Genomic DNA, 26,906 nt, shown 5'->3' on the forward strand with positions numbered 1-26,906 from the left:
CAAAGCTCCCTTTTGAATCAGTCTTTCTATGAATGAAAATAGTATCAAAATACCTGCAGTACTTCCTGAGAAAAGCCTGAACATTGAGAAAGAAACCAAGCAGCTACACAACTTACATGCACTGCTCAGCAAAATTTAAGGATGAGCTAGATAATGTAACGTTGCATATCATTTACTCTGTGGAAATGAATGATAGTGAAGAAGCATGTTGCCAGAGGTCTCCCAATCTTGCACAGTATGCTAGACATCTCATGGTGTGAGGTCAGTATAACTATAGAGCCAAATGGGGCTGACCCCACAACAAGAGGCAGTTGAAGGAACGGGAAAAGATATTGTGTGTCAATCAGCAAGTAGCTACAGTGCGCCAGAGTGGTGTTTTACATTACAACATGGCCTGGAGACTAGGTCTTGATGACTAAACATGGGGAATAGTCATTAGGAAACTGAAAGAGGGATAAAGTCTAACGAGTGTATCCCAGGATCTAGGTATTGCTCACAGCATTGTTTCACATGCATGGGGAGTATTCTGAACCACAGGCACTGCTGCCTAAAAGAGAGGAAATGGTGTACCATGATCATCTACAGCAACAGATACCTGCTACATGTAACAGGACTGTAAGGCATGCAATCACAGATCCACAATGGCATGGTGAATGCATGGGAGTGGCCTCTTTGCTTGATGACCAGTATGTTATGTTCAATTGACACCGACACATCTGCTAGTGCCAATGCAATGGTGCCACGAGCATAGGAACTGGACCAACAAGGAATGTGGTTGGTGTTCTTCCAGATGAGGACAGTTTCAGTGTGAATAACAATTGCAGATGTAACCTCAAATGGTGAGAGTTTGTAACACATAATGCACCCAGAACATTATCAAACATGGTGTGTTTTAGTGGTCCAGATGTTATGAAGTGGGCAGGAATAATGTTGCATGGGTGCATTGATCTCAAAATCTTTGAACATGCTACACTCATCTGTCAAGGTTATTGTGACACTGAAATATGTGTCTTTCAGGGGTGTATTTACCTCAGTTCATTTTTGTGCAACACAATATGTGACTGCTATGAACAATGCAACTGGAGGGCTCTTGGAGCAAGAGGATATTCCATGAATGGAGTAGCCTGCCCATTCTTCTGCTTTAACCTCACAATTCAAATGTGGGGTGCAATATGTCCATATGCACTAACGACCATGACCATGCCCCAAATTTGTAATGTCTAGGAGACCACAACAATTTGTGGTGGCTTCAGTGTAATTATTGCCTTTGAACAAAAGTGTCACTTCTATTTGTATTAGTGCATATTTCTTTCAGTGACCTTCTGCACTACATTGTAGCAGTTCTTCCTACCTATGATCCAATTTTCATTGAGCAATGTTACTTGGCAGTGACACAGCATGCTAAAGTTACTTTTGTCCTTATGTTTTTCATACCAGTGTAAGGATAGATTATCTTCAAGTTAGTTTGGCCACAGAACTTTTATACACACCTTCTACTTTTCTGATTTCCATTCTTTCTGTAGTACTAGCTTGCCAGCTGAGCACTCAGTACTAATACAGGTGCTTCTCTTTACTTCAAATGTGTCTTATTTTCCTGTAGGTGATATCTATGTTTCTAACAGGCATATATGTTTCTACAATTTTACTTTTCTCCTCTATCCATTCCTGTTTTACCATTTTGTACTCTCTGTTAGTTCACTTTTTATGCTTGTATACCCTTCTATGTGTTTCATTTCCTGCATGTTTCTGTTTTTATCTATTAAAGTAAAAATCTTATGTGTTGTCCAAGGATGTCTACTGAGACTTGTCATTTTGCCATTTTATCTTCTGTTGCCTTCATTATTTCATTTATCAAAGCTACCAGTTTGTCTTCTATTGCACTTTTTTCTCCAGTTTCAGTCGATTGCTGCCTATTGCTCCCCCTTTCAAACTCACAACAAATTCTGGTTCTTTGTATTTATCAACATGTCACCTCCTTAGTTTCCTAGCCTCCCCCCTCCCCACCACCAATTTCTTCAGTTTAAATCTTCTGTTCATAACCAATACATTATAGTCATAGTCCTCACCTGCCTTTAATATTGTTTTACAGTTTAAAATCTAGTTTTGAACTCTCTGTCTTACTACTATGTAATCTATCTGAAACTTCCAGTGTCTCCAAGTATCTGCCATGTCTACTACAACCTTTTTTATGATTCTTAAGCCAAGTGATCACCATGATTAAACTGAGGTCTACGCACAAAATTTATCTAGTAGCTTCCTCTTTCATTCCTTTCCATCAGTCCATGTTCTCCTACCACTTTTCCTTGTTTTCCTTTTCCAGTCACCCATCAGAATTAAATTTTTTTCTGCCTGATAGTGTATTTAAAATTAGTTGCAAATTTTAACAGTTCAGTCTGGAGTGAGTGGAGGGGGGAGCATAGTTGCCAGCGTGTGCTGGGCGACACATGCATGAGTGAAAAACCTAGGATGAAATATTCATAAATCCCTCACGTTTCATAAACAGTCTGAGATATCAAAACAAGAGTTTGGCAAATGATAGCATTCAAAGAGGAGAGTATTTTTCATATGGTTATTTATTTCTTGTTGTTCCTTGCCACATTACTTTTCAGCTGGGCCCATATATTCTCTTCCAGATTTAAATGAGCATGATACAAAGAAAGCCTTGTCAAACTGTGCCCTTTAGTGTTAGCTAATTCACCAACCTGACAGTATGCTGTGTTTGGCTTGTACAGCACTATAAGCACTGAACTCTGCCTTATATGCGCTATGTTCAACTCTGTTTCCTACGCTGCATTTAAGAAGCTTTATCCATCACAACAGAGTAAAAAAAATGGTTCAAATGGCTCTGAGCACTATGGGACTTAACTGCTGAGGTCATCAGTCCCCTAGAACTTAGAACTACTTAAACCCAACTAACTTAAGCACATCACACACATCCATGCCTGAGGCAGGATTCGAACCTGTGACCGTAGCGTCACAACAGAGTAGTATGTATGTTATTTATTATTATAGTCAAATTCAGAGGTATATTTTGCTGCAAAACATTATTAATGCAATGCCAACACAAAACACTTGTTCACAATACCTGATGGCTGCAGAACACTTCAACACCAGAAAACACCATTTTACAATGAGAGCTGATGAATATAGATACACATATAATGCATGACATGACATGGTGCTGTTTATCCACAATGTGACAACAAAGATGCTTTATCAACTGCTGCAGGCAGCATGGGAAAATCGGCTTGCCATTGTAGTTACTTGGCCAATGGCTTTACACCCCTTCATTGAGGCAAATGTCAAAAGTCTCAACCAATTTAAAATATACTATAATGACTAATAATTTCTTTATCTTGTCACACATTTCTTCAATTGTGCCATCATCCACATTGCTAGTAGGGATATACACTTGTGCTATGGTGTGTGATGGTGGATCATGGCTTTGCGTCTATCTTGGATTCAATGATGTGTTAACCATGCTGTCCATAGTGGTTAACTCATATTTAAAATTTCTTAATCATAATTAATCCTACATTATCCCTGTCTGAATGTTTTGTTTTTAAGCTGGTAATCACTGGACCAGGATTCTTTTCTTCTTGCCAAACCCTTTAATTAATTCCCATTATATCTTACTCCATCCTACAAAAGTCTCTTTTTAAATTCTCTAACCTACCTACACAATTAAGGGATCTCATAACACACCTTCCAACCTACAGATCAGCAGTTTTATTTGTTCTTATGTCTACAGAAACTAGATAAATATATTTTATAAAGGGAAAAGTACATGAGCTTCGGGTATTAAAGGGAATGTTTTTTTACTGTTGTATAATACTAGTTAGTAAATGGCCAGCATATAGTCAAATTTAACTATAAAACTAATGCTACCATATCATTTCCAATACTGTGTCAAATATCAAAGTAACATGTAACTCGATAACCTAATTCTAAAGTCATGAGATCAGGTATGGTTTCCTCTCATGAGATGATTTTGTGAAAGCCAGATTGAAAGTACATTAAAAAATTACATTCAGGGTGATAGGCATCTACTTTCACAGAAACATTTGAGAAAATTGAAAGGCCTGAGATGAACCTGTAATTCAAAGTACATTATTTAGCTCTTTTTCTTCTCTTATGGCCACTCTTACTGGTTATTTCACTCAACCAAGAAGAAGACAAACCAAGTTGCAGAGAGGCACGATTAAAAGTCATTCACATATAACTTTTGGTCACAGCCTTCATCCAGAAACTATTCAGAAACTTAGTGTGACTCTGTAACTACACTTAAACAGTACTGGAAACTGGTTCAGTCAAGGTAACGTCACACTGTATGCAAATAACTTCTACAATCACAAAAATTGTCTATGATTGAGAATTTAATTGTACAACAACTTTACAAAAAATTTGTTAGGTACTTTGTTTACTGCTCTCAACATCTGTTCAGAAAACAATATCCTTCAGTCTCATACTTAGAAAAAAGAATGAGCAACATTTAAGTTGTTAAAAAGTTCCCTGCAGTAACTGATCTGCCACTGACTTCAAAATTTATTTAATTTACTTTAAGAAAATTTGAAAAAACTTCTTCGTCTATGTTATTGATGCTACATCTCCAGTTCCATCTCTGCAACAGAAAAATTTTTCAAAAATGGTAGTGCATATAACAATGTGAATTATAGTGTGATTCTTTTATTGCTATCGCAGAATTAACTATTTTTGTGGTTTTTTTAGGTTACATATGGGCTTTGCTATTGAATTTGAAAATTAAATTACAATCAATGTGTATTTACAATGAGAAATAAATTGTCTTCAGAGATTGATGAATTACCTGTTTCAGTCCTAAGAAAATGTGCTAATGTCATTACAGAACCAATCTCACATATCATAAATATATCATTATCGGAAGGCGTGTTTCCCCAGAGATTAAAATCTTAAAAAATAAAACCACTGTATAAAAAGGGCAATATATATGAAGTGGGAAATAATAGACCAGTAACTTTGTCAACAATGTAGGAAGAGATTGATTGCTACTTACCAAGAAGAAGACAAACCAAGTTGCAGAGAGGCACGATTAAAAGTCATTCACATATAACTTTTGGTCACAGCCTTCATCGAGAAACACCCCCCCCCCCCCCCACACACACACACATACACACACAATCAAGGACACTTCAAGCACACATGACTGCCAACTCCAGCATCTCTGGCCTGAAATGCTGGAGTTGGAGGTTGTGTGTGTGTGTGTGTGTGTGTGTGTGTGTGTGTGTGTGTGTGTGTGTGTGTGTGTGTGTCTTTACTGATGGAGGATTGGAGGCTGTGGCTGAAAGTTACATGTGAGTGTCTTTTAATCATGCCTGTTTGCAACTTGACCTATGTGCTTCATGGTAAGTAGCAATCTATCTCTTCCTACATTGCTGAAATTGCTATCTGGAGTTTCCATTGTTTGATAGACCAGTAGCTTTGTTACCTGTATTTTCAAAAATAATAGAGGCAGTAATGAAACATAGAATTAAAAATTCCATTGAAAAATTCAATCTCTTGTCTGTAAACCAACATGGTTTTTCGCAAAGGATTGAGTACAGAATCAGCTACTTCCCATGTCATAGAAAATATTGCAATGGGACTAGATAGACACAGCAATACAATAGGAATAAATGTGGACTTTTTGAAGGCTTTTGATACTGTCCAACATGACATCTTGCTAGACAAATTAGAAGCCATTGGTATACGAATTTTTGTGAAACAATGGCTTCAGACTTATCTCCACAATGTAGTACTAGTAGTAGCTTTATTCATCCATAGATCTCTTTTTACAAGGATATAGGACATTCCAAAGTATTTACAAGTTTAGACCAATTTAAAATAAGCTGATTCGTACACACATACATTTACAGACCTTAGAGACAATCATTAGATTTGCTCCTGGTATACAATACTTTTTTTACAAATAACTTATTAAATAATGTAATCCACACTGTTCACTCATATTTATCAGTCACTGCACACACTACACACACATTTTTTCGTAACACTTCCCTCACTACACACACACACACACACACACACACACACACCACACACACTCATCAGTGGTTTCTGGACCATTTTCTGAACCACAACTTCCCATTTGCTATCCTGAAAGCTGAGTCAGCATCCCTCTATAATGAGTGAGATGTTGAGCTCAGAATGAGCTATGCATAGCTTGGGGGTAAGTATTTATAGAAAAGGAAAAAAGAAAGAAAAAAACAGTGTGGAGGTGTTACATGGAATGTTGGATGTTTTATAATCATTATTATTACTTCCAGAATGAGATTTTCGCTCTGCAATGGAGTGTGCACTGATATGAAACTTTCTGGCAGATTAAAACTGTGTGCCAGACCGAGACTCGAACTTGGGACCTTTGCCTATCACGGGCAAGAGCTCTAGAGCACTTGCCCGCAAAAGGCACAATGATGTGCTCACTTCACTCTCCACTTTCTCGCAAGGACTGAAGTTGACAAGGGCTGGCCTTGGACCATCCTATGGGCAGATGAAGCTCATTTTTCTCTGATGGGTGAAGTGAGCACACAGAATTGCTGAGTGTAGGGATCTTCACCTCCAGTCCTCTGTATGGTGAACGTGTCACCGTATAGTATGGCTTCATGGCTACATTCATCATTGACCCATTCTTTCTTGAACAGGTCAGCACTCAAGGACCAAAGACATGCAGTGTGACTGGCCAGCATTACTGTGATATGCTTCACCAGCATGTCATACCTGCCCTACAGGAGAGAGACATATTCAACTCAACAGTTTTCATGCAAGATGGGGCCCTACCACTCATCACTCATGATGTTCATCTGCTTCTCTGAAAATCATTTGGAAATGATTGAATTATCAGCCGATAATTTCCAAATGTTTTTCTGGCATGATCACCTGATATCATTCCCTGAAGGACATGGTTTTCCAGAGGAACATTCACACACGTGCTGGTATGAAGCATAACATATCAAGGAAGGTAGCCAACATACATATGATCATGCTTCATTCTGCTGTGCAGAATGCAATCCTGCACTTTCAGACTCTTTTGGTTACTGATGGGTGCCATATTGAGCAGCAGATTAAAAGTGTTTCAATTGAATGATTCTGCATTATTTTTCTTCTCCATGTCCTTTACATTAAAGCTATCAAGTTTGGTACTCATACAGTAATTATGTTCCATGTTAAAACATATTAAATAGGGAGAGTTTAATTATAATCACGCAGTACTTGAGTGACAAAAGAATTATACTTGCGGTTTACATTTTTTGATACTGTTAATATTTGGTGCAAAGCTTCTTGAAACTAGTATTTTGACTCTAAGTACAGTTGCCTAATTATCTACAAGATGCCTCACAGTATTATTATGTCTATAAGCTTCAAAGCTGTGAGCTGCAAGTAACTCTGCTTTAACATTTAGTGTGCACACACAAAACAAACTGTATCTATAAGGGCTGTTCAAAAACTATCCAATCTTATTTTTTGTTGTTGGCACTCTCTACATTAGTAGGCATATGTAGTAAACATGCCTGATTTTTCTTCATGACTGGAAATAATAAGACAGAAAACCTGGAACATTGTTTTTGCATCATATTTTATTTTAAGTTTCACAATCCTCAAGCTGAAACAATCATGATCATACAACTTGCAGATGTGGTTAAAATTAGTATTACATCCATTCATTCCATTTTAATGGAACATTTGGACATCAAGAGGATCTCAAAAAGGTTGTGCTAAAGTTGCAAACAACTGAGCAGAAGCAAGTTTGTTCGGAGATCTCACAGGACATTCTGGATACTGTGAACCGTAATCTTAACTTTCTTAACACAGAGATCACTGGTGCTGAGTCCTGTGTTTATGGGTACAACCCAGAAAAAAAGTTCCAGTCCTCACAACGAAAGCCCCCATCATCCTTGAGACAAAAAAAGCAAGGCAGGTCCACACTGATGCCTGCAATGACATAGTTCATCATGAGTACACTCCCAGAAGGTGATAATGTCAATAAGGAGTACTACCAAGAGGTTTTGTGTTATCTTCACAAAGCAGTAAGGTGCAAATGGTCAGACTTGTGGGCAGTTGGCAGCTTCACGATGATAATTTACCTGCTCATCATTCTCAATTAATTCAGCATTTTTTGACAAATACATTATGGCTATGGTTTGTCAGCCTCCCTGTTCCCCTGACCTAGCACTGAATTTCTTTGTGATTTTCCCTAAACTGAAAAAAGACACTGAAAGGGACTAGATTTCAGAATGACGAAGACATTATGCAGAATACAAAGGAGCAACAGCACACCATACCAGAAGAGGCTTTCCAATGATGTTTCCAGCAATGGCAATAGCATTGGGAGAGATATACGGAAGCTGAATGGGACTACTTTGAAGGTAACTAATGTTAAACAATTGTATCTGAATAACAACTGATTTTATAAATAGGAGCTGGATACTTTTTGAACAGCCCTTATAGTGGAGAAAACGAATAAAATCTGGAAGATGGCAATACCCAAAGAATTCAGTAAGTTTTTACACAAACAAAACAACAAATGCAATTTACGTATGTTTATAAAATCAATGATATGGTTATAATAGAGGGAAACATTCGACGTAGGAAAAATATATCTAAAAACAAAGATGATGTGACTTGCCAAATGAAAGTGCTGGCAGGTCGACAGACACACAAACAAACACAAACATACACACAAAATTCAAGCTTTCGCAACAAACTGTTGTCTCATCAGGAAAGAGGGAAGGAGAGGAAAAGACGAAAGGATGTGGGTTTTAAGGGAGAGGGTAAGGAGTCATTCCAATCCCGGGAGCGGAAAGACTTACCTTAGGGGGAAAAAAGGACAGGTATACACTCGCACACACACACACACATATACAGACACAAGCAGACACACACACTGTGTGTGTCTGCTTGTGAGATGTCTGCTTGTGTCTGTATATGTGTGGATGGATATGTGTGTGTGTGCGAGTGTATACCCGTCCTTTTTTCCCCTTAGGGTAAGTCTTTCCGCTCCCGGGATTGGAATGACTCCTTACCCTCTCCCTTAAAACCCACATCCTTTCGTCTTTCCCTCTCCTTCCCTCTTTCCTGATGAGGCAACAGTTTGTTGCGAAAGCTTGAATTTTGTGTGTATGTTTGTGTTTGTTTGTGTGTCTGTCGACCTGCCAGCACTTTCATTTGGTAAGTCACATCATCTTTGTTTTTAGATATGTTTATAAAATCAGTTGTTTATTGCAACATTTGCAGAAAACACACAGATCAAGGAACTTTTCATGCACATGTACTTGAAATATTCCTGTTTATTTAATTCTGTAGTAATTTTCATGTCATAATGAAATGCCCTGGGTGGAATATAAATATGGAAGGAATAAAGGAGACAACTCACTGTAAAGCTGAAGAGTTGATCTGTCAATAGGCACATAAAAATGACTGTGAGGGTGCTAAGCTTTTGAACAATGTTCTCCACCTGATACACCACCTCACTCCAATCAAGCTGCAGTGCCAGTCCAGTGTAATTAGCTGGGACAATGGAGCCACAAAGGTGAATGTCTATTCTGTACAATAGACAGAAAGAAGTATTAGTTGCCCATGGACTCCTGTTTCCCCATATGACCTTGAATATAACAATGTTGAACTTGTATCACAGGAGTAAAGCAATATGCTATTAACCTTCATTCAAGAACAAACAAAAAATTACCACTTTCCTGCATCAGAGGAAAATGAAGTAAAACTGACTACCTATGGAAAAGATGCAGTCTCTCTCCCTACTTATTTAGTTGTTTTTGAGTTCAATGGATCCTTTATGTGAACATTTCATGAGGATGTATATAGATGATTATAAATTTTACAATCTTATTCAGACATAAACAGTTCCAGATAAAATGAGATTCAAGTGGTTAGTTGTAAATCTTCTGTCTAATTCTTATACATAAACAGACAATTTCAAAATGTACCACACAAACACATCATTCTAAACTTACATAAAAGGTCAATGTAGGGTTTATAAAATATCCACTCAAAATACTTGTATGCAAGGGTAATGATACACACTTTAATCTGACATGTTAAGAATTAATTTTTTCGCATCACAGCATTTCATCAAAAATTTGAGAAGGTTTGTCCCAGAAGTTACCAATAGATTAAAAAGTGCCCTTAGCCCATGATGAACTAATCAGTACTTGATAATACTAATACTCGCTTTTAACAGGATACTATTAACAATAAAATAAAGCATTCATTTCTCAAAAAATCATTACATAACAAAAATTTGGATCTCTGGGCAGAAACTACTCATGAGGATGTCAGCATCAGGAGAAAGAAAACTGGCATTCTATGGATTGCAGTGTGGAATGGCAAATTCATTAATTGGGCATGTAGGCTAGAAAATTTAAAAAGGGAAATGGATAGTTTAAAGTTGGATATAGTGGGAATTAGTGGAGTTTGGTGGCACGAGAAACAGGACTTTTGATCAGGTAAATGCAGAAGTTGGTTTAATATTGAATAAGAAAATAGGAACACAGATAAGCTACTATGAAAAGCATAGTGAATGCATTATTGTACGCAAGATAGACACAAAGCTTACACACAGCAATAGTACCAGTTTATATGACAAATTGCTCTGCAGGTCACAAAGAGATTGAAGAAATGTATGATCTGATAAAAGAAATTTTTCAAATAGCTAAGGGAGACAAAAATTAAACAGTCCTGGGGGACTGGAATTTGATAGTAGGAAAAGGAAGAGAAGGAAAAATAGTAAGTGAATGTGGACTGTGGGAAAGGAATGAAAGAGGAAGCCACCTGGTAGAATTTTGCACAGAGCATTATTTAATCGCCACCAGCACTTGGTTTAAGATTCACGAAAGAAGGATGTATATGTGGAAGTGACCTGAAGACATAAGCAAGTTTCAGATAGATTATATAATGGTAACACAGAGATTTTGGAACCATATTTTAAATTGTAAGATATTTTCAGGGGCAGATGTGGACTCTGACCACAATTTACTGGTAATGAAATGTAGATTAAAACTGAAAATATTGCAAAAAGGTAGGAAATTAAGGAGTTGGGACCAGGATGAACTGAAAGAACCAGAGTTTGTTGAGAGTTTCAGAGGGAGTGTTAGGGAACAATTGATAAGAACAGGGGGAAAGAATGCAGTAGAGGACATGTAGATAGCTTTGAGAGATGAAACAGTGAAGACAGCAGAGGATTAAGTAGGTAAAAAGATGAGGGCTGGTAGTAATTCTTGGGTAACACAAAAGAAAATGAATTTAGCTGATGAAAGGAGAAAATACAAAAATGCAGTAAATGAAACAGTCAGAAGGGAATACAAACGTCTAACAAAAGCATATATCACTAGGAGAAAGATAGATACTGCATACAGGAAAATTAAAGAAACCATTAGAGAAAAGATAACCACTTGTATGAATATCAACAGCTCAGGTGGAAAACAAGTCTGAAGCAAAGAAGGGAAAGCTGAAAGGTGGAAACAGTATATGAGGGGTCTATACAAGGGGGATATACTTGAGGGCAATATTATAGAAATGGAAGAGAACATAGATGAAGATGAGATAGTAGATATGACACCGTATGCAGAATTATACAGAGTACTGAAAGACCTAAGTCAGAACAAGGCTTCCAGAGTAGACGAAATTCCAATAGAAGGAATGAAGGTCCACAGGTTTGGGATGAGGAAACACATCAAGTACAGAACCCCCAATTAACTCCTACAATTAGACAATAATAACAGTATTAATAATGTTGCACAGGTATCTGAAGTTGAACAGAAGGTACATCAAATTTCTTGTTTATGATTTGTTCAAAAGTTTTGGAATACTGTGTTTAACTATACTGATGTGGATATTAATCACAAATCAGAATGTGAGAGTAATGAGAATCTTAATGTAGAGTGTACTAATGATTTCTTCTCTTGGTCAGAAAACAGTGTTATTGATGTATGTAAAACAAGTGATGGCTATACTGGATCTGAATTAGGTGGTATTTTTGATTTAGATGTGAATGAGAGCTGTGAAATGACTGAGGTTGGTAAGCCCGAGACTGGTAGTAGCTTATTGCAAATGTATGTAGTTGAGGTGTATGACTTTAATGGAGATGAGACTTGTGGTGTTCCTGATGTTATTGATGAATTAATATGGAAGAATATGATGATAATAAGGATGATGATGATGTGTATCAGGTATTTGTGGAGTTTAAGAATAATAAAGTTTCAGAGTTATTTGCAAATACAGGTAAGTGTTGTATGTGATGATTTAAGTGAAAGTCATGGAATACCAGTCCAGTCAAAGCAGTTTTTCATTAATGTCATACAGAGTAATGATCCAAACATTAAAGTGAGATACCTGTGACCCTAGAGAATAAAGGTGAAAATATTTTGAAATTTGTTTGGGACCAAATTGATGATAACATAGATAAATGTGCATTCTGGAGTAATTTAGCTGTGGCTAGTCAAAATTTGTATCCAAGTTGGTGGAATGAAGTGAAATAGCACCTAAGTGTGAAATGTTATTTTGACAGTAATATATTTTGTGTTCCTTCTGTAATAAGTGATGTTAGTTGTGCTATGGAACCCATTCAGTGTATTCTAATTTTACTTGACAACATGTGTAACAAAAGTAATGCAATGTTACCAGCAAAGTTGATAAAATCCTGCAGAAACAGTGTAGATGCAGCATTTGATGAAATTGAAAGTGATCTCATACAAGAAGTGTCGAATAACAGAGATGATGATTCAGATTTTCGATGTTCTTACATTAAGATTGATCAGTGGGAAGGGAACTGTTTGATAGATACAGGTAGTCCAATTTGTGGTATATCTGAACAATTCAGAGACAAGATTAAATATACTAAGAATTTTGTGAAAATGCCCATTGTAGGTTATAAACATAAGAGGAGCTACAGGTAAGCAAAGCAAGTGTGTAAAATGTCAAGCACTGTTAACATTTAGTATAGAGGACAAGACATATGAACATGGATGCATAATGATACCTATTCTAGAAGAAAATATTCTCTATGTTTGTAAATTTATAAGACTATGTAACTGCATTTTGTTTTCCATGAATGTAGTATGTAAGAGCATATTGGGTAACAAATGAGGAGAGTAGACAGGACAGTATTATAAGGTACACATGGGTATTTTATTCAGGAGACATAAGACTGACTCAGAGGATTGGAAACTATGTTGGCCAGGGCAGTGTATTTATTCTTTAATTACTTATACACATGAGAGTTTTGGCCATTGTGGATCAACCAAATGCACACAAAAGAGTCAGGAAAACATTTATTTTTATAAGATAGGAAGAAGAGTCAAGAAGAAGATTGCCAGCTGTGACAGTTGTCAAAGAGTGAAGGGAAGTAACCAAACAAGTAGTGGGCAAATGCAAAACAAATTGCCTAATATTAACCTAGATCTCATGTCTGTGGATGTTTATGGACCCTTACCTAAGTCAAAAAATGGATTTTGTTATGGTTTTGTGGTGATTTTATGTATTTTTGAAGTTCACAAAGCTTTTTTCTCTTAAGAAAGCTACCAGTAAGGAAATCGTTACTAAGTTTGAAGATACATATTTTTATCAGGTGGGTATTCCTAAAACAATGTTATCTGATAATGTTTCTCAGTTTACATCACAAGCTAGGAAAGATCTTTCTTGTTGATCATGCAAAAATAAAGAATATTCTAACTTTGGTGCTCCAAGATATATGAGAGAAATTGCAAGACTGTTTAGAACATATTAGTAAGAGCCACAGCAGTTGGATAGATTATGTCAGTGATTTTGAGGATATTATGAACAGCTTACAACATTCCTCAACAGTTTTTCACCCTTTTAAATCATGTTTAATCACAGACTGGTTAACCTTATTTCTGAAAATGTTTTGTTTCCACTATGTAAAATTCTGTCCCCACAAGAGAGGGAAGAATGTGTTAGGTAGGTGATGAAAAAGCAGGGGGATTGGAGAAAGCAGAGACATGATGGTAAAGGCATCTAAGTTTGAGGTAGGACATTTTTTGTTGGTGAAAGCCAAGAAGAAATCTAAAGTGTTGACATCTGAGGTAAAGAAATCTTTCGATATTTATATTGGGCCATTCAAAATTCTTGAAAATCTACATCCTAATGCATATATACCATAAATGTAAGATGTTGTTTGGATTATGTAATATCACTGAACTGAAAGCATATAGACACGAACCATAAGCATCTAATTTTTGTTTGTTTGTTCTTTTTCCATTGTCATGAATGTAGTATGTAAGATCATATGATTCCTAAGGTTTTGTTTTATTTATTGACTTGAGTTATAAATCTATGATACTGTATATAATTATGTACTGCAATAGATTTGTGCTTTAGAATTTGATGCATATATGCCAGGAGACTAAATGAGTAGATTCTTTTACAATTTTGAGATGGCACAATGTTCATAACTTTTACTGCAAAAATTAGGAATAGTATCACATATCTGTGTGTATCGTCTTGTTAGTTCATTCATTTTTTTTTTCATTGCGTTTAACTCTGTTTATTAATGTTTTATACATGAACACTTTTAATAGCACCTGACATAAATCCCATATAATTGCATATACGAAGACAGTAACTAGTTCTCGAAAGAACAGTTACTGTTGATGACCATGCAGCTTTTCCCTGGAATAAATTATGACTGACAACCTCAGCTGCGGACAGGTGTTGTTGTTATACCTCGATGTGGACAGCTGAAAATGTGTGCCCCGACCGGGACTCAAACCCGGGATCTCCTGCTTACATGGCAGACGCTCTATCCATCTGAGCCACCGAGGACACAGCTGAATAGCGCAACTGCAGGGACTTATCCCTTGCACGCTTCCCGTGAGACTCACATTCCCAACTGTCCACAATTCTACATATGTATTTTACCTTATAGACATTTGCCCACCTATTCATTACTCGCGCACGCTTTGGCGATTCCCGTAAGAGTTTGGGCAAACTGTGCGCATTGGCACAGACGTAGGTCAATGGCTGGGTAGCCTTTAACTATATATACGAAGACAGTAACTAGTTCTTGAAAGAACACTTATTGTTGATGACCGTGCAGCTTTTCCCTGGAATAAATGATGACTGACAACCTCAGCTGCCGACAGGTGTTGTTGTTATACCTCGATGTAGACAGCTGAAAATATGTGCCCCGACCGGGACTCAAACCCGGGATCTCCTGTTACTGTTGATGACCGTGCAGCTTTTCCCTGGAATAAATGATGACTGACAACCTCAGCTGCCAACAGGTGTTGTTGTTATACCTCGATATAGACAGCTGAAAATGTGTGCCCCGACCGGGACTCGAACCCGGGATCTCCTGCTTACATGGCAGACGCTCTATCCATCTGAGCCACTGAGGACACAGATGAATAACGCGACTGCAGGGACTTATCCCTTGCACGCTTTCCGTGAGACTCTTACAGGCATCGCCAAAGCGTGCGCGAGTAATGAATAGGTGGGCAAATGTCTATAAGGTACAATACATATGTAGAATTGTGGACAGTTGGGAATGTGAGTCTCACGGGAAGCGTGCAAGGGATAAGTCCCTGCAGTCGCGCTATTCATCTGTGTCCTCGGTGGCTCAGATGGATAGAGCATCTGCCATGTAAGCAGGAGATCCCGGGTTTGAGTCCTGGTCGGGGCACACATTTTCAGCTGTCCACATCGAGGTATAACAACAACACCTGTCGGCAGCTGAGGTTGTCAGTCATCATTTATTCCATATAACTGCGTTTGAAAAGTCACTAAGGAGAACATATTTCATGTGATGTAAAGAAGGTATTGAACAGCATATTTAGTACACTAACAATATTTCAGGATTTGATGCGAATACTAGACAGGAAGTTACCTATGCATTGGAGCATGTGATGAGACCTGTAAGGAGGAAGCTGAAAGATGTCGGCAGATACATTTCCCACATTGTTGTGTGGCTGTACCCTGCTGGACCAGTCAACTTGCAAGAGATCGTGGATGCTGGGTAACATACTCAAGCATCTGTCGACTGGATCTGTGTTGTGGCTGGTATTTGTGAATTGTTACCTTGATGACATTTGGGTCATGGTCCCTGCTTAGGAGGAGCATTTCAGGACCTTCAGCTGGTTTTGCAACACCTTCTGGAGCATGATTCATTGCAAGCTGGAGAATTACAATTTTTTCTCCCCAGATGCATTTTTTGGGTCATTTTGCTTAGTAAAGATGATCTTGTTGCCACAGACAATCACATCAAGGCCATTGTCAGTCTGTTGGTGCCCAGAAACCTGATGGAGTTTCAGTCGTTTTTGGGTAAGATTTCACATTATGCTCAGTTCATTCCAAATGTGGTGCATATCTGCCAGCCTCTTAACTGGGTTACCCAGAGCTGCAATAACAGTCTGTCACGTTGTGTCTTATAGTAAACAGTCCAGTCTTTGCAGGGGCACTTCTCCATCTCTGTGCACTGCAAGAATGCGGAATAATATCTTATCTTGTTAGTAGTCAATTCACAGTTGGCACGAAATATCCTTGGGCTCGACGCATATTCTTTTTTGGCTGCCCACTTATTGACAAGGTGCATTTAGTTTCTCATCTGTTCCTTTTCATGATTTGGACTCCTTACTGGAGTCCTACAGCCTGCTGTTTGAGAATACCTTTGACCGAGCAGAAAATTTTGAGGCATGTGTTTCTCTAATGGCATCGGTAGTACCCAACATTTGCCATCACCACCCCATTCCCTTCTCCATGTTTGACAAAGTTAAGGCTGAGATGCTGTGATGGCAGAATCAGGGCATTGTTTCTCCTATTTTGTCGAGTTAGTGGGTCACTCCTTTGGTGGTTATTCAGAAGCCCAAGCACCACATGCCGTCAAGCCAATTTTAAACAGACGCTCAACACACAGTGTGTGTCAAATTCATATCCCATTCTGTGGCAGGCAAAGATGTTGGCAAAGTTGTCATGGGGCTGCAAGGGGAGAAGGGGCAAATATTTTTCCTGCATTGATCTCTGCAATGATTACCTGCACTGGCCACTGGTTACAGTTTCTCTGACTTTACTGGTCATCAACATACCCTTTGAGCTGTACAATTTCAATCATTTGCCTTTTGGAATTTCATCTGCACTGGTATTTACTACAGTATTTGGAGCAATTGATTCAGGACATTCCCTGTTGCATCAGTTACCTTGATGACATTTGGGTCATGGTCCCTGCTTAGGAGGAGCATTTCAGGCCCTTCAGCAGGTTTTGCAACACCTCCTGGAGAATGATTCATTGCAAGCTGGAGAATTACAGTTTTTTCTCCCCAGATGCATTTTTTTGGGTCATTTTGCTTAGTAAAGATGATCTTGTTGCCACAGACAATCACATCAAGGCCATTGTCAGTCTGTTGGTGCCCAGAAACCTGATGGAGTTTCAGTCATTTTTGGGTAAGATTTCACATTATGCTCAGTTCATTCCAAATGTGGTGCATATCTGCCAGCCCCTTAACTGGGTTTGCCAGAAGGGTGCTAAGTTCATCTGGTCTGCAGACTGTCAATAAACTTTTCAGTCAGTCAAGCAGCATTTGTGCTATAAGCCCTGTCTGGCTTCTTTTATGCTGAGGAAATGTTTAACTGTGGCCTGTGATGTGTCCCAGTATGGTTTGGTGCCACCCTGTCCCATTGAGATGGCATTGGTGCCATCCTGTCCCATTAGAACTCAAGGTGGCACTGAACAGTCTGGCACTTACACATGAAAGATGCTTTGCATTGCGCAATGGAAGTATTCACAGGTGGAAAAGGAGGCATTAGGTATTACTTTCTGGGTTAAAAAGTTCCATATCTTCCTGTGTGGCGCTAGGTTCTTCTTCATCACCAACAGCAAGTCATTGGTTTTCTTATTTGGTCCTCATTCCAAGCTGCAACAGTGATCCCTCTTTCTCAGTAACTATTGTTATGACATTCATTACTGCTCCACCATCCGTCACACCAGTGCTGATACACTATTGCAGCTACTGGTGGGGCCTATCAGGAGGCTCTTGTGTTTGCTTTGGATGAAGCTTTGCAGCAAACTCTGTTGGACTTTCCATTGATGGCATGCAAAGTCACAACTACCATGGTCACTGACCCATTTTCCCAGCATATCGTTTCGATGGTCCACTTTGGTTTGAGAGAGTGCATCTCTTCATGTGCAGATCAGGCATGGTATATGTTTTTCCTCCTATGTGATTGGCTCAATGTTGTCCAGCAGGTTCTCGAGCTTGCTGCAGAGGAGCAGTGCTGTTGTGTTGTTGTTCCACTGGCACTGTGTCCTCGCATACTCCAGTTGGTGCATATGTCACACTGGGGTATGACTTGTATGGAGGCATTGACATAATGTCACATCATGACATCAAACAACTGGTGCATTCCTGTGAGACTTGTGCACAAAGTCAGGCTACACCCCTACACTAGTTCTCTCTGTGGCTGGTCCTGGAGCACAACTACGATAGTGTGCACATTGATTTCACTGGCCCCTTTTTTGGGCAGCATGTGGTTGTTGGTGGGCAATCCATTGTCCAAATTCCTTTACATAACCACCCTGTCCTCCATCATGTTGAGTGCCACAGGTTGTGGTTTGTTGGTAATTTTTGCCATTGAGGGATACTCCTCAGGGCCATGGTATTCAATAATGGTCAGCAATTTGTGTCACAGAAGTTTGAGGACTTTTGCATTCACAATCATATCCAGCATCTGACTACCACTCTGATTCATGCAGATTCTAACTCAGAGATGAAGCACTTTGTGCATACATTTAAGACCCAAACGAGGAAGTCTGTATCTGCTGCTTCCTGTAATGATACGTTGTTGAGCTTTCTGCTACATATTAGGTGAGCCAATCAGTGGGTGTAGTACGGCAATAAGTTTGCATGGATGCTGGCCATGAGGTCTCCTGGATCTGCTGCTTCCTGATTTGCATGCCACAGATCACTGTGAACCACCACATTTCCCTCTCAAGGCTGCCATTTGAGCCTGGCGTTCAGCCAACGACAAGGGTGGCTGCTGTGTGTCGTGATGGGCTACAAAGGTCAGTAGTTGTTTGTGGTGGATGTTGGTAGGGAGTAGCTGACCAACTATGCAAAATCAGCTATGCCCTCACCCTGTTGGGACACCCCGCCGTGGTCTTGCCAATATGCCTGGTAGCAGGTTGTGCCAAAACGTTGTTCTGGGTGAAGGCTCCCACTTGCAGTGGCATGCTTCCCCGTTGCTACCCACTGCCTGTGCTCTCCTGTCATCCTGTCACTTGCAACAGTAGCCCACAGTGAAGCCCTCACTTGCACCTGCCAATGTAGTGTCCATGGATTTTGATCCACCCTCCTCCTCCTCCTCCTCCTCCTCCTCCATCTCCTCCTCCTCCCCCTTCTCCACTACTCACCAATGGATATGGCTTCATCTCCATTCACACCATTGAACCATCCACTGATGCAGGCTCCATGCCATTCATCTCGATTCACGCCATTGAACCATCCATTGCTGCAGCCTCCATGCCATTCCAACCTTCTGGCACAGCCATCGGGATCGGCGTCGCCTCCTTTGATGGTTGGTTTGCTGTTGAGTTCTCCAGGAGGCTTTCTGGTTGTGCACTGGAAGACACAGCCCAAGCCTAGTGATTTTTGGCCCTGCATGTCCTTATCATGGGGAGAGGGGAGAGATTTAGTATCCTATCAGCGTACATCACAATGGCAGCAGAGGAGTTGTCATGGGTAGCGCCATGTGACAGTGCAGAAACATGCCATGGAAGCAGGCACAAATGACATGTGTTGTGGGCAGAGCCTCCTGCAGGGGCTCTTATCTGCAGGTGGCAGTAGTTGGGCCAGTGCTTGCTCAAAGTTTGACCACTGTGTACATCACCTTGCACATCATGCTGGGTGTTGTGCCAATTCTTAATCATTATCCATCCATGCCACCCACGTGCTGAGTTCTTCCCCTGCTCGTCTCTACATGGTAGAGAAAAATTTGGAGTAGGTATTAAAGTCCATGGAGAAGAAATAAAAACGTTGAGGTTCGCCGATGACATTGTAATTCTGTCAGAGACAGCAAAGGACTTGGAAGAGCAGTTGAACGGAATGGACAGTGTCTTGAAAGGAGGATATAAGATGAACATCAACAAAAGCAAAACGAGGATTATGGAATGTAGTCGAATTAAGTCAGGTGATGCTGAGGGAATTAGATTAGGAAATGAGACACTTAAAGTAGTAAAGGAGTTTTGCTATTTGGGGAGCAAAATAACTGATGATGGTCGAAGTAGAGAGGATATCAAATGTAGACTGGCAATGGCAAGGAAAGCGTTTCTGAAGATGAGAAATTTGTTAACATCGAGTATAGATTTAAGTGTCAGGAAGTCGTTTCTGAAAGTATTTGTATGGAGTATAGCCATGTATAGAAGTGAAACATGGACAATAAATAGTTTGGACAAGAAGAGAATAGAAGCTTTCAAAATGTGGTGCTACAGAAGAATGCTGAAGATTAGATGGGTAGATCACATAACTAATGAGGAGGTATTGAATAGAATTGGCGAGAAGAGGAGTTTGTGGCACAACTTGACAAGAAGAAGGGACCAGTTGGTAGGACATGTTCTGAGGCATCAAGGGATCACAAATTTAGCATTGGAGGGCAGTGTGGAGGGTAAATATCATAGAGGGAGACCAAGAGATGGATACACTAAGCAGAGTCAGAAGGATGTAGGTTGCAGTAAGTACTGGGAGATGAAGGAGCTTGCACAGGATAGAGTAGCATGGAGAGCTGCATCAAACCGGTCTCAGGACTGAAGTCAACAACAACAACATCCGTCCATGCCACCCACGTGCAGAGTTCTTCCCCTGCTCATCTCTACATGGTTTCAGACTCTCTGCTTCCCATAGATTGGCTTCCATGCAAGGTCCATTCCTCTCTCATGGGGTTCTGATCCCCAGCTATTATTGAACCATTGCATTGTCACACCGCATTGTCACAACTGTTCAGGTACTAAATTACTGCAAGCACAGAGGCATTTAAACAGCTTCTTTCCACATTCCACATGCAGATGGAATGGGAAGAAGCCCTAATAGCTGGTACAATGTGATAAACTTATCTGCAAATTGGCAACCCTGGCATGATGTGAACATGCAGAATTCTGATCTGGCGCTTACCATGTTTTCAGGTACTATGCATATATTATACAATGTTAAACGTATGACAGTGTCACTTGAAAGGCTCAAGACAGCTTACTTGTTAACTGTTGATACCTAGCAAATCAGAACCCATGTCCTTCATCACCAGATGTAACCCACAAGCCAGTATCACCTGACTACGACACTCCCCAGTAACCATGACCACCATTTCCAGTTTATATGAGGGCAAGACATCTTGTTTGGCACCAGTTCCACTGCATTCCCAGAGCTCTAATCTATGGTGGGGAGTCTATGTGGGAGTAGAAGTTCGACAAGTGCTTTGAATCTAGTGTGTTCACTTTGGTTGACACAATAGATCACTGTTGAGGTAACCTTTGGTCATACTTGCAATAACTTGTGTTATGTGCACACATCAGTGCTATGTGATAATTAGCAAGTTGTAATTAAATTCTGTTTGTAGACAGCAGTTCTGAATTAATATTATTTATTGTTGTTAACTTACCCACAACATTCTGTCAGAGACAGAAAAGGACCTCCAAGTTCAGCTGAACAGAATAATAATGTCTTGAAAAGAGGTTATAAGATGAAAATCAATAAAAATAAAACAGCGGTAATGGAATGTAGCAAAATTACAGCATGCGATATTGACAAAATTAGTTTAGGAAATGAGACACTAAAAGCAATGGATCAGTCTTCCTGTTTGGGTAGCGAAATAACTGACTATGACTGAGGTGGAGAACCCCTCAAAGTGGTAGAAATTTTTGCTTATTTAGGGAGTGAAATATCTAGGGACAGAACAATAACCAACAAAATTAATAGGAGGTTACAGAAGGGAGGCAATTTCTACCAAACAATAAAACACCTGATATGGAATAAGGAAGTTTCAGAAAAAGCAAACTCTTTATGTATAAGAATTATTGCTTCCCTATTGTCACCTATGGTGGAGAAACATGGACAATGACAGAAAGAGACTGGAGCAGACTGCAAGCAGAGGAAATGAAATTTCTCAGAGCAGTTAAGGGAAAAACAAGAATTGTCAGAGTAAGGAATGTAGAGATTAAAAAAGGACCTTAAACAAGAAAGTATGAGATAAGAAATTGAAAAAAAAGAGATTAAGATAGTATGGGCATGTTAAGAGGATGCATAGGCAGAGACTTCCCAAAATTATGGAAGAACTGAAGATGGATAGAAAAAGACCTTGAGGGTGCCCAAGAACATGGTGGAAAATGGGAGTGAGAATATCTGTGGAAAGGAGAGGTGTGACCTGGCAGCAAGTGGAAGAAGGAAAGTGGTGGGAGGACTGAGCCAAATGGAGAGCACTCGTCTGCACCCAGATCTGGCAGTAGCTGGAGCAGGATCCAGATATAAATAGATAGATAGATAGACTGAGGTGCAGAGGATAAAAAAGTAGACTAGCAATAACAAGAAACTTTTCTCAACATAAGAAATATTTTCACATTTAATATAAATTTAATTATTAGTAAGTCTTTTTTGAGTGTGTTTGGAGAATATTCTTGTATGGGAGTGAATCATGGATGATAAGAAATATAGACAAGAATGGAATAACAGCTTCTGAAATGATGTTATATAGAAGAATGCTGAAAATTAGGCTTGTAGATTGGATAACCTATGACTAGCGCTGAACAGACCTGGAGAAAAAATAAATTTATGGGAAAAATGGTAAAAGGAGGGCTACGTTGATAAGACACATCCTGAGGCATTAAGGAAAGGTCAGTTTGGTTACGGAGGGAAGTATGGAGAGTAAAAATTGTAGAACAAGACCAAAGGTTAACATCAGTAACAAGGTTCAAGTGCATGTACACTGCAATAGTTTACAGAGATAAAGAGGCTTTCTTAGAATAGTCTAGCATTAAGATCAGCATCAAACCACTCTTGGTCTGAAGATTTCTGCAATAGTTAAGATTTTGGACCATACATTTTGTTAAGCCCTCTACTATCTCCTTTTGTGACAATGACCCCACAATGACTCCCTAGGAGATTTTAAACTGGACTCAGACTATTTCCTTTTTCCACCATGATTTTCCATCATAGTTTGTTTGTTGGGGCTTAGCCAAATCTATACAGAGACGTTAAACATAGTCTCTATTTTGTAACAAAGTGAAAAAACTGAAATTCCTTGTTTTACACTTGATCTAGACAAATGATAATAAAAACTACCTACCAGCATTCAAATCACATGCATAACAAACAAGCAGTTGAAAGGTGAAACTATTTTACAGCGATTTGCAGACCTGACAGTTACTAGCACTGCAGCAGTTGGCAGACTTATGAGCGACACAAATAGTACTTAAGCAAAGTAGTTGGTACTGCGGCTTGCCATTTAACAAAAAACATGGATAGGTTTAGCTGCTAACACATTTACAAGCTCTATGACATAGAAACTCTATTTTCTCCCTCTGATCCAATGTTACCTCCAAAGGCACAATGTTACCCCAGATGAGAGTACCCATTTTTAATGGTTTTTAAAATGTATGTCTGCACTTTTTCTGGCTGAATACACATTTAAATCCAGCTGCTGGTTCATCTACACCAAATTTAAACTTGGTATGACTGTCTCATTGCTATAAGTCAAAACTGATAACACGCACTGACTGCAAGTACAGGACACACTCATAGCTTAGTTTCGAAAATCCTATTTGGTTTACAATCTATTTCTGTTTAATTTTCTGCTCATAACATAAAATTTCATATGAACGAGCAATGTTAATGAACCACAATTACAGCATTATTTGCACAAAGAGAAGTTTTTTACACTGTTCTACAGTTATTAATCCACAGAGTAGGGCAATAATTCATTCCATAGTGAACAGTTAGTTTTACACGTAGTTCAGTGCTATACATATTGCTAGGACAGGTGTTTGCTGGTTTTATTATTTATATTAGCTATAATTTTTATGAGCGGTTATGGATATACCACTGCTTAAGTCACTTTTCAAAAGTATCTCCAGTATCTTAAGATCATTTGGTAGCAAATTATGTGAAACAGAATCTTTGACATACAGGCTTTTCTCTGTTAACATTAATCTTCTGTGTACTATATGGAAATTGCTTTTACACCTCATATCATGGTTATGAATTTGCATGTCCATATTGGAGACATTAGTGGCTTCTTTCACTAACATAATGGTTTGTAATGTAACCAGATAGATAAAAAAAAGTTACTCTCCAAGCGGCAGCAGGAGGACACATACATAAAAAGTTTAAGAAAATTTTCAGACACCCACCAAAGGTATATCTGCCTTTGTTTATCAACAACTGCAAACTTACAGTACAAACACTTCCATCCTATATTAAAGACACCAACTATTTCCTAAATCATCCAATATCTGTGCCTATCCTGCTTCTAACACACACCTTGCTCATCACCATTGATGCCACCTTTTTCTTTACCAACAACCCTTATGTATGTGGTCTGTCTGCTGCCGAATATTACCTCAACCAGTACCCTTTGATTCCAAACCTGTGGCATCCTTACTGGCTCACCTCAATCAACTTTATATTTACCAACAACTAGTTTACCTCTGATGAGCAGACATACAAGCAGATCAAGGGCATGGCCATGGGAACCAGGATGGCTTCCTCCTATGGTAACTTGTTCTTGGTTTATTTGGAGGGGGCTGTCCTGTGATCCACAAGCCTTTAGCCCCTCGTTTGGTTTTGGTACATTAAGGACATTTTTGCCATATGTACTCATAGTGAGGCTGGCCTGTTAAAATTCCTAGAATCTCTAAATACATTTTCCCAACTAATTTCACATGGTCCAATTCCAAATCCTATGCCACTTTCCTTGATGTTGATCTCATCCTCACTGAAGGTCAGTTACAAACATCTATCCACATTAAACTTAATGACAAACAACAGTACTTACATTTTGACACTTGCCATCTGTTCCATATCAAACATTCCCTCCAATACAACCTTGGAATTTATGGCAAACACATTTATTCAGATGCAGACTCTTTGTAGCAATAGACCACCATACTCATCTAAACCTTCGCTGGATGTAATTACCCCACTAGCCTAGTTCAAAAGCAGATTTCCTGAGCCATCATGTCCAGTCCTGATACTGCCAATCCCTGGGAAAAAAAACAACTTTTAGAATTGCAGCTCTTGTCACTCAGTACTATCCTGGCCTTCAAATCAGCTACTTTGATAAGGCTATGGCTTTGTAAAATCATGCCCTGAAATGCAGTCTGTTTACCCTGACATTTTGCCCACCACACCGAGAGTAGCTTTTCATCCTTAGCCCCTCCTTCTCCTCTCCAACTGCTGGAATATTCTGGTCAGACCCTATGCTCCTTCGGCACCCATTTCCCTACCCAGTGGTTCCTACCGTTGTGACTGATCCCACTGTAACATTTGCCTATGTGCCATCCTGCCACCACGTACACCAGCCCTGTAAATTGCAAAATATATACTATCAACAGAAGAGCCATCTGTGAAATGACACACATCATGTACTAATAATAATAATAATAACAATAATAATTTTATTGTCATTCGGCCATTACAGCAACAGACAACGTCATATACATACTAAAATACAATTAATAGTTTGAAAGAAACAACAGGTTTCTTGTTAACATTATAGTATTATATTACAGTTGATAAATTCTCTTATGTCATAGAATGGGTGGAGGACTAGCCAGTTATGAATTGTTTGTTTGAATAATTGTTCAGGTAATTCTTGAACAGATTGAGGAAGTTTATTAAATAATTTGTACCCCATGATTTCGTAGCTGTTGAGTGACTTTGACAATCTGTGGTAAGGAATATAGAGGCACCTATTCCTTCTTGTATTGTGGCTGTGTACATTTTCTCTGGTTTTTGTTTCTGGTAATTTCTTCTTCGTATAAATTAGAACATAGTATATGTACAAGTTTATAACAGTCATGATTTTCTGTTCACAGAACAATGGTTTACAGTGTGCCTTATATGCAGAACCAGTAATTATCCTAATAGATTTTTTTTGCAGTATTAATAAGTCATGTACACAGCTAGAGTTCCCCCACAAAATAATTCCATATGTTATTATACTTTGAAAGAATGAAAAATAGGATGTTCTAACGTATTTTTCAGGAACACAATCCATAAGTCGCCTTAACAGGTAAATAACTCTTGACAATTTACCACTAATATATTGTACATGTTGACCCCAAGATAATTTATCATCAATGTATACCCCCAAAAATTTGACATAACTTGGATCATCTGACAGAAGCTTGTCTCTAAGACTACAGACCATCTGCTGTGTTTTGTTTTCATTCAGCAGGAATCCATTTGCCTTGAACCAATAGGATGCTTGGTCAATTGTCTTTTCTGCACAAGTTTTAAGGCTATTGAAATCCTCACTAGCATGAAGAAATGTTGTATCATCTGCATACAACACAGTGGTGGACTTGATAAGTGACGGAAGATCATTTATCATTATCAGGAACAAAAAGGGGCCCAGCACAGATCCCTGTGGAACACTTACCTTGACTTGCTCTATACTCGACATTTCTCTCCCTACACAAACAACTTGCTTACGATTCTGAAGATACGATTTTATTAATTTAAGGCTGTTATGTCTAATGCCATAGAATTCCAGTTTTTCTAGGAGTGGCTTATGCTTTACACAGTCAAAAGCTTTGCTTAGATCACAAAATGTGAGTTGAGCATAGCCCTTATCCTCAAACACTTGATGTAAGTATTTGACTACAAAGTCTATAGCATCCACAGTAGACAACTTTTTCCTAAAACCAT

The 26,906-nt window shown here is 39.0% G+C and overlaps 1 protein-coding gene across 1 annotated transcript in view; it reads right to left on the reverse strand.

Annotated features, from left to right (window-relative positions):
* Positions 1-4,493: 4,493 nt before the first annotated feature.
* LOC126236450 (integrator complex subunit 13) overlaps positions 4,494-26,906 on the reverse strand; it is a 242,279-nt gene continuing 219,866 nt past the window's right edge. Inside the window, exon 13 of the mRNA XM_049945769.1 lies at positions 4,494-4,621. Within this exon, the coding sequence (XP_049801726.1) occupies positions 4,588-4,621 (34 nt within the window). The 3' untranslated portion in view covers positions 4,494-4,587. The remainder of the gene's footprint in view (positions 4,622-26,906) is intronic.

The sequence above is a fragment of the Schistocerca nitens genome, chromosome 2 (genome assembly GCF_023898315.1).
Source record: "Schistocerca nitens isolate TAMUIC-IGC-003100 chromosome 2, iqSchNite1.1, whole genome shotgun sequence".
In the NCBI taxonomy this organism is placed as follows: Eukaryota; Metazoa; Arthropoda; class Insecta; order Orthoptera; family Acrididae; genus Schistocerca; species Schistocerca nitens.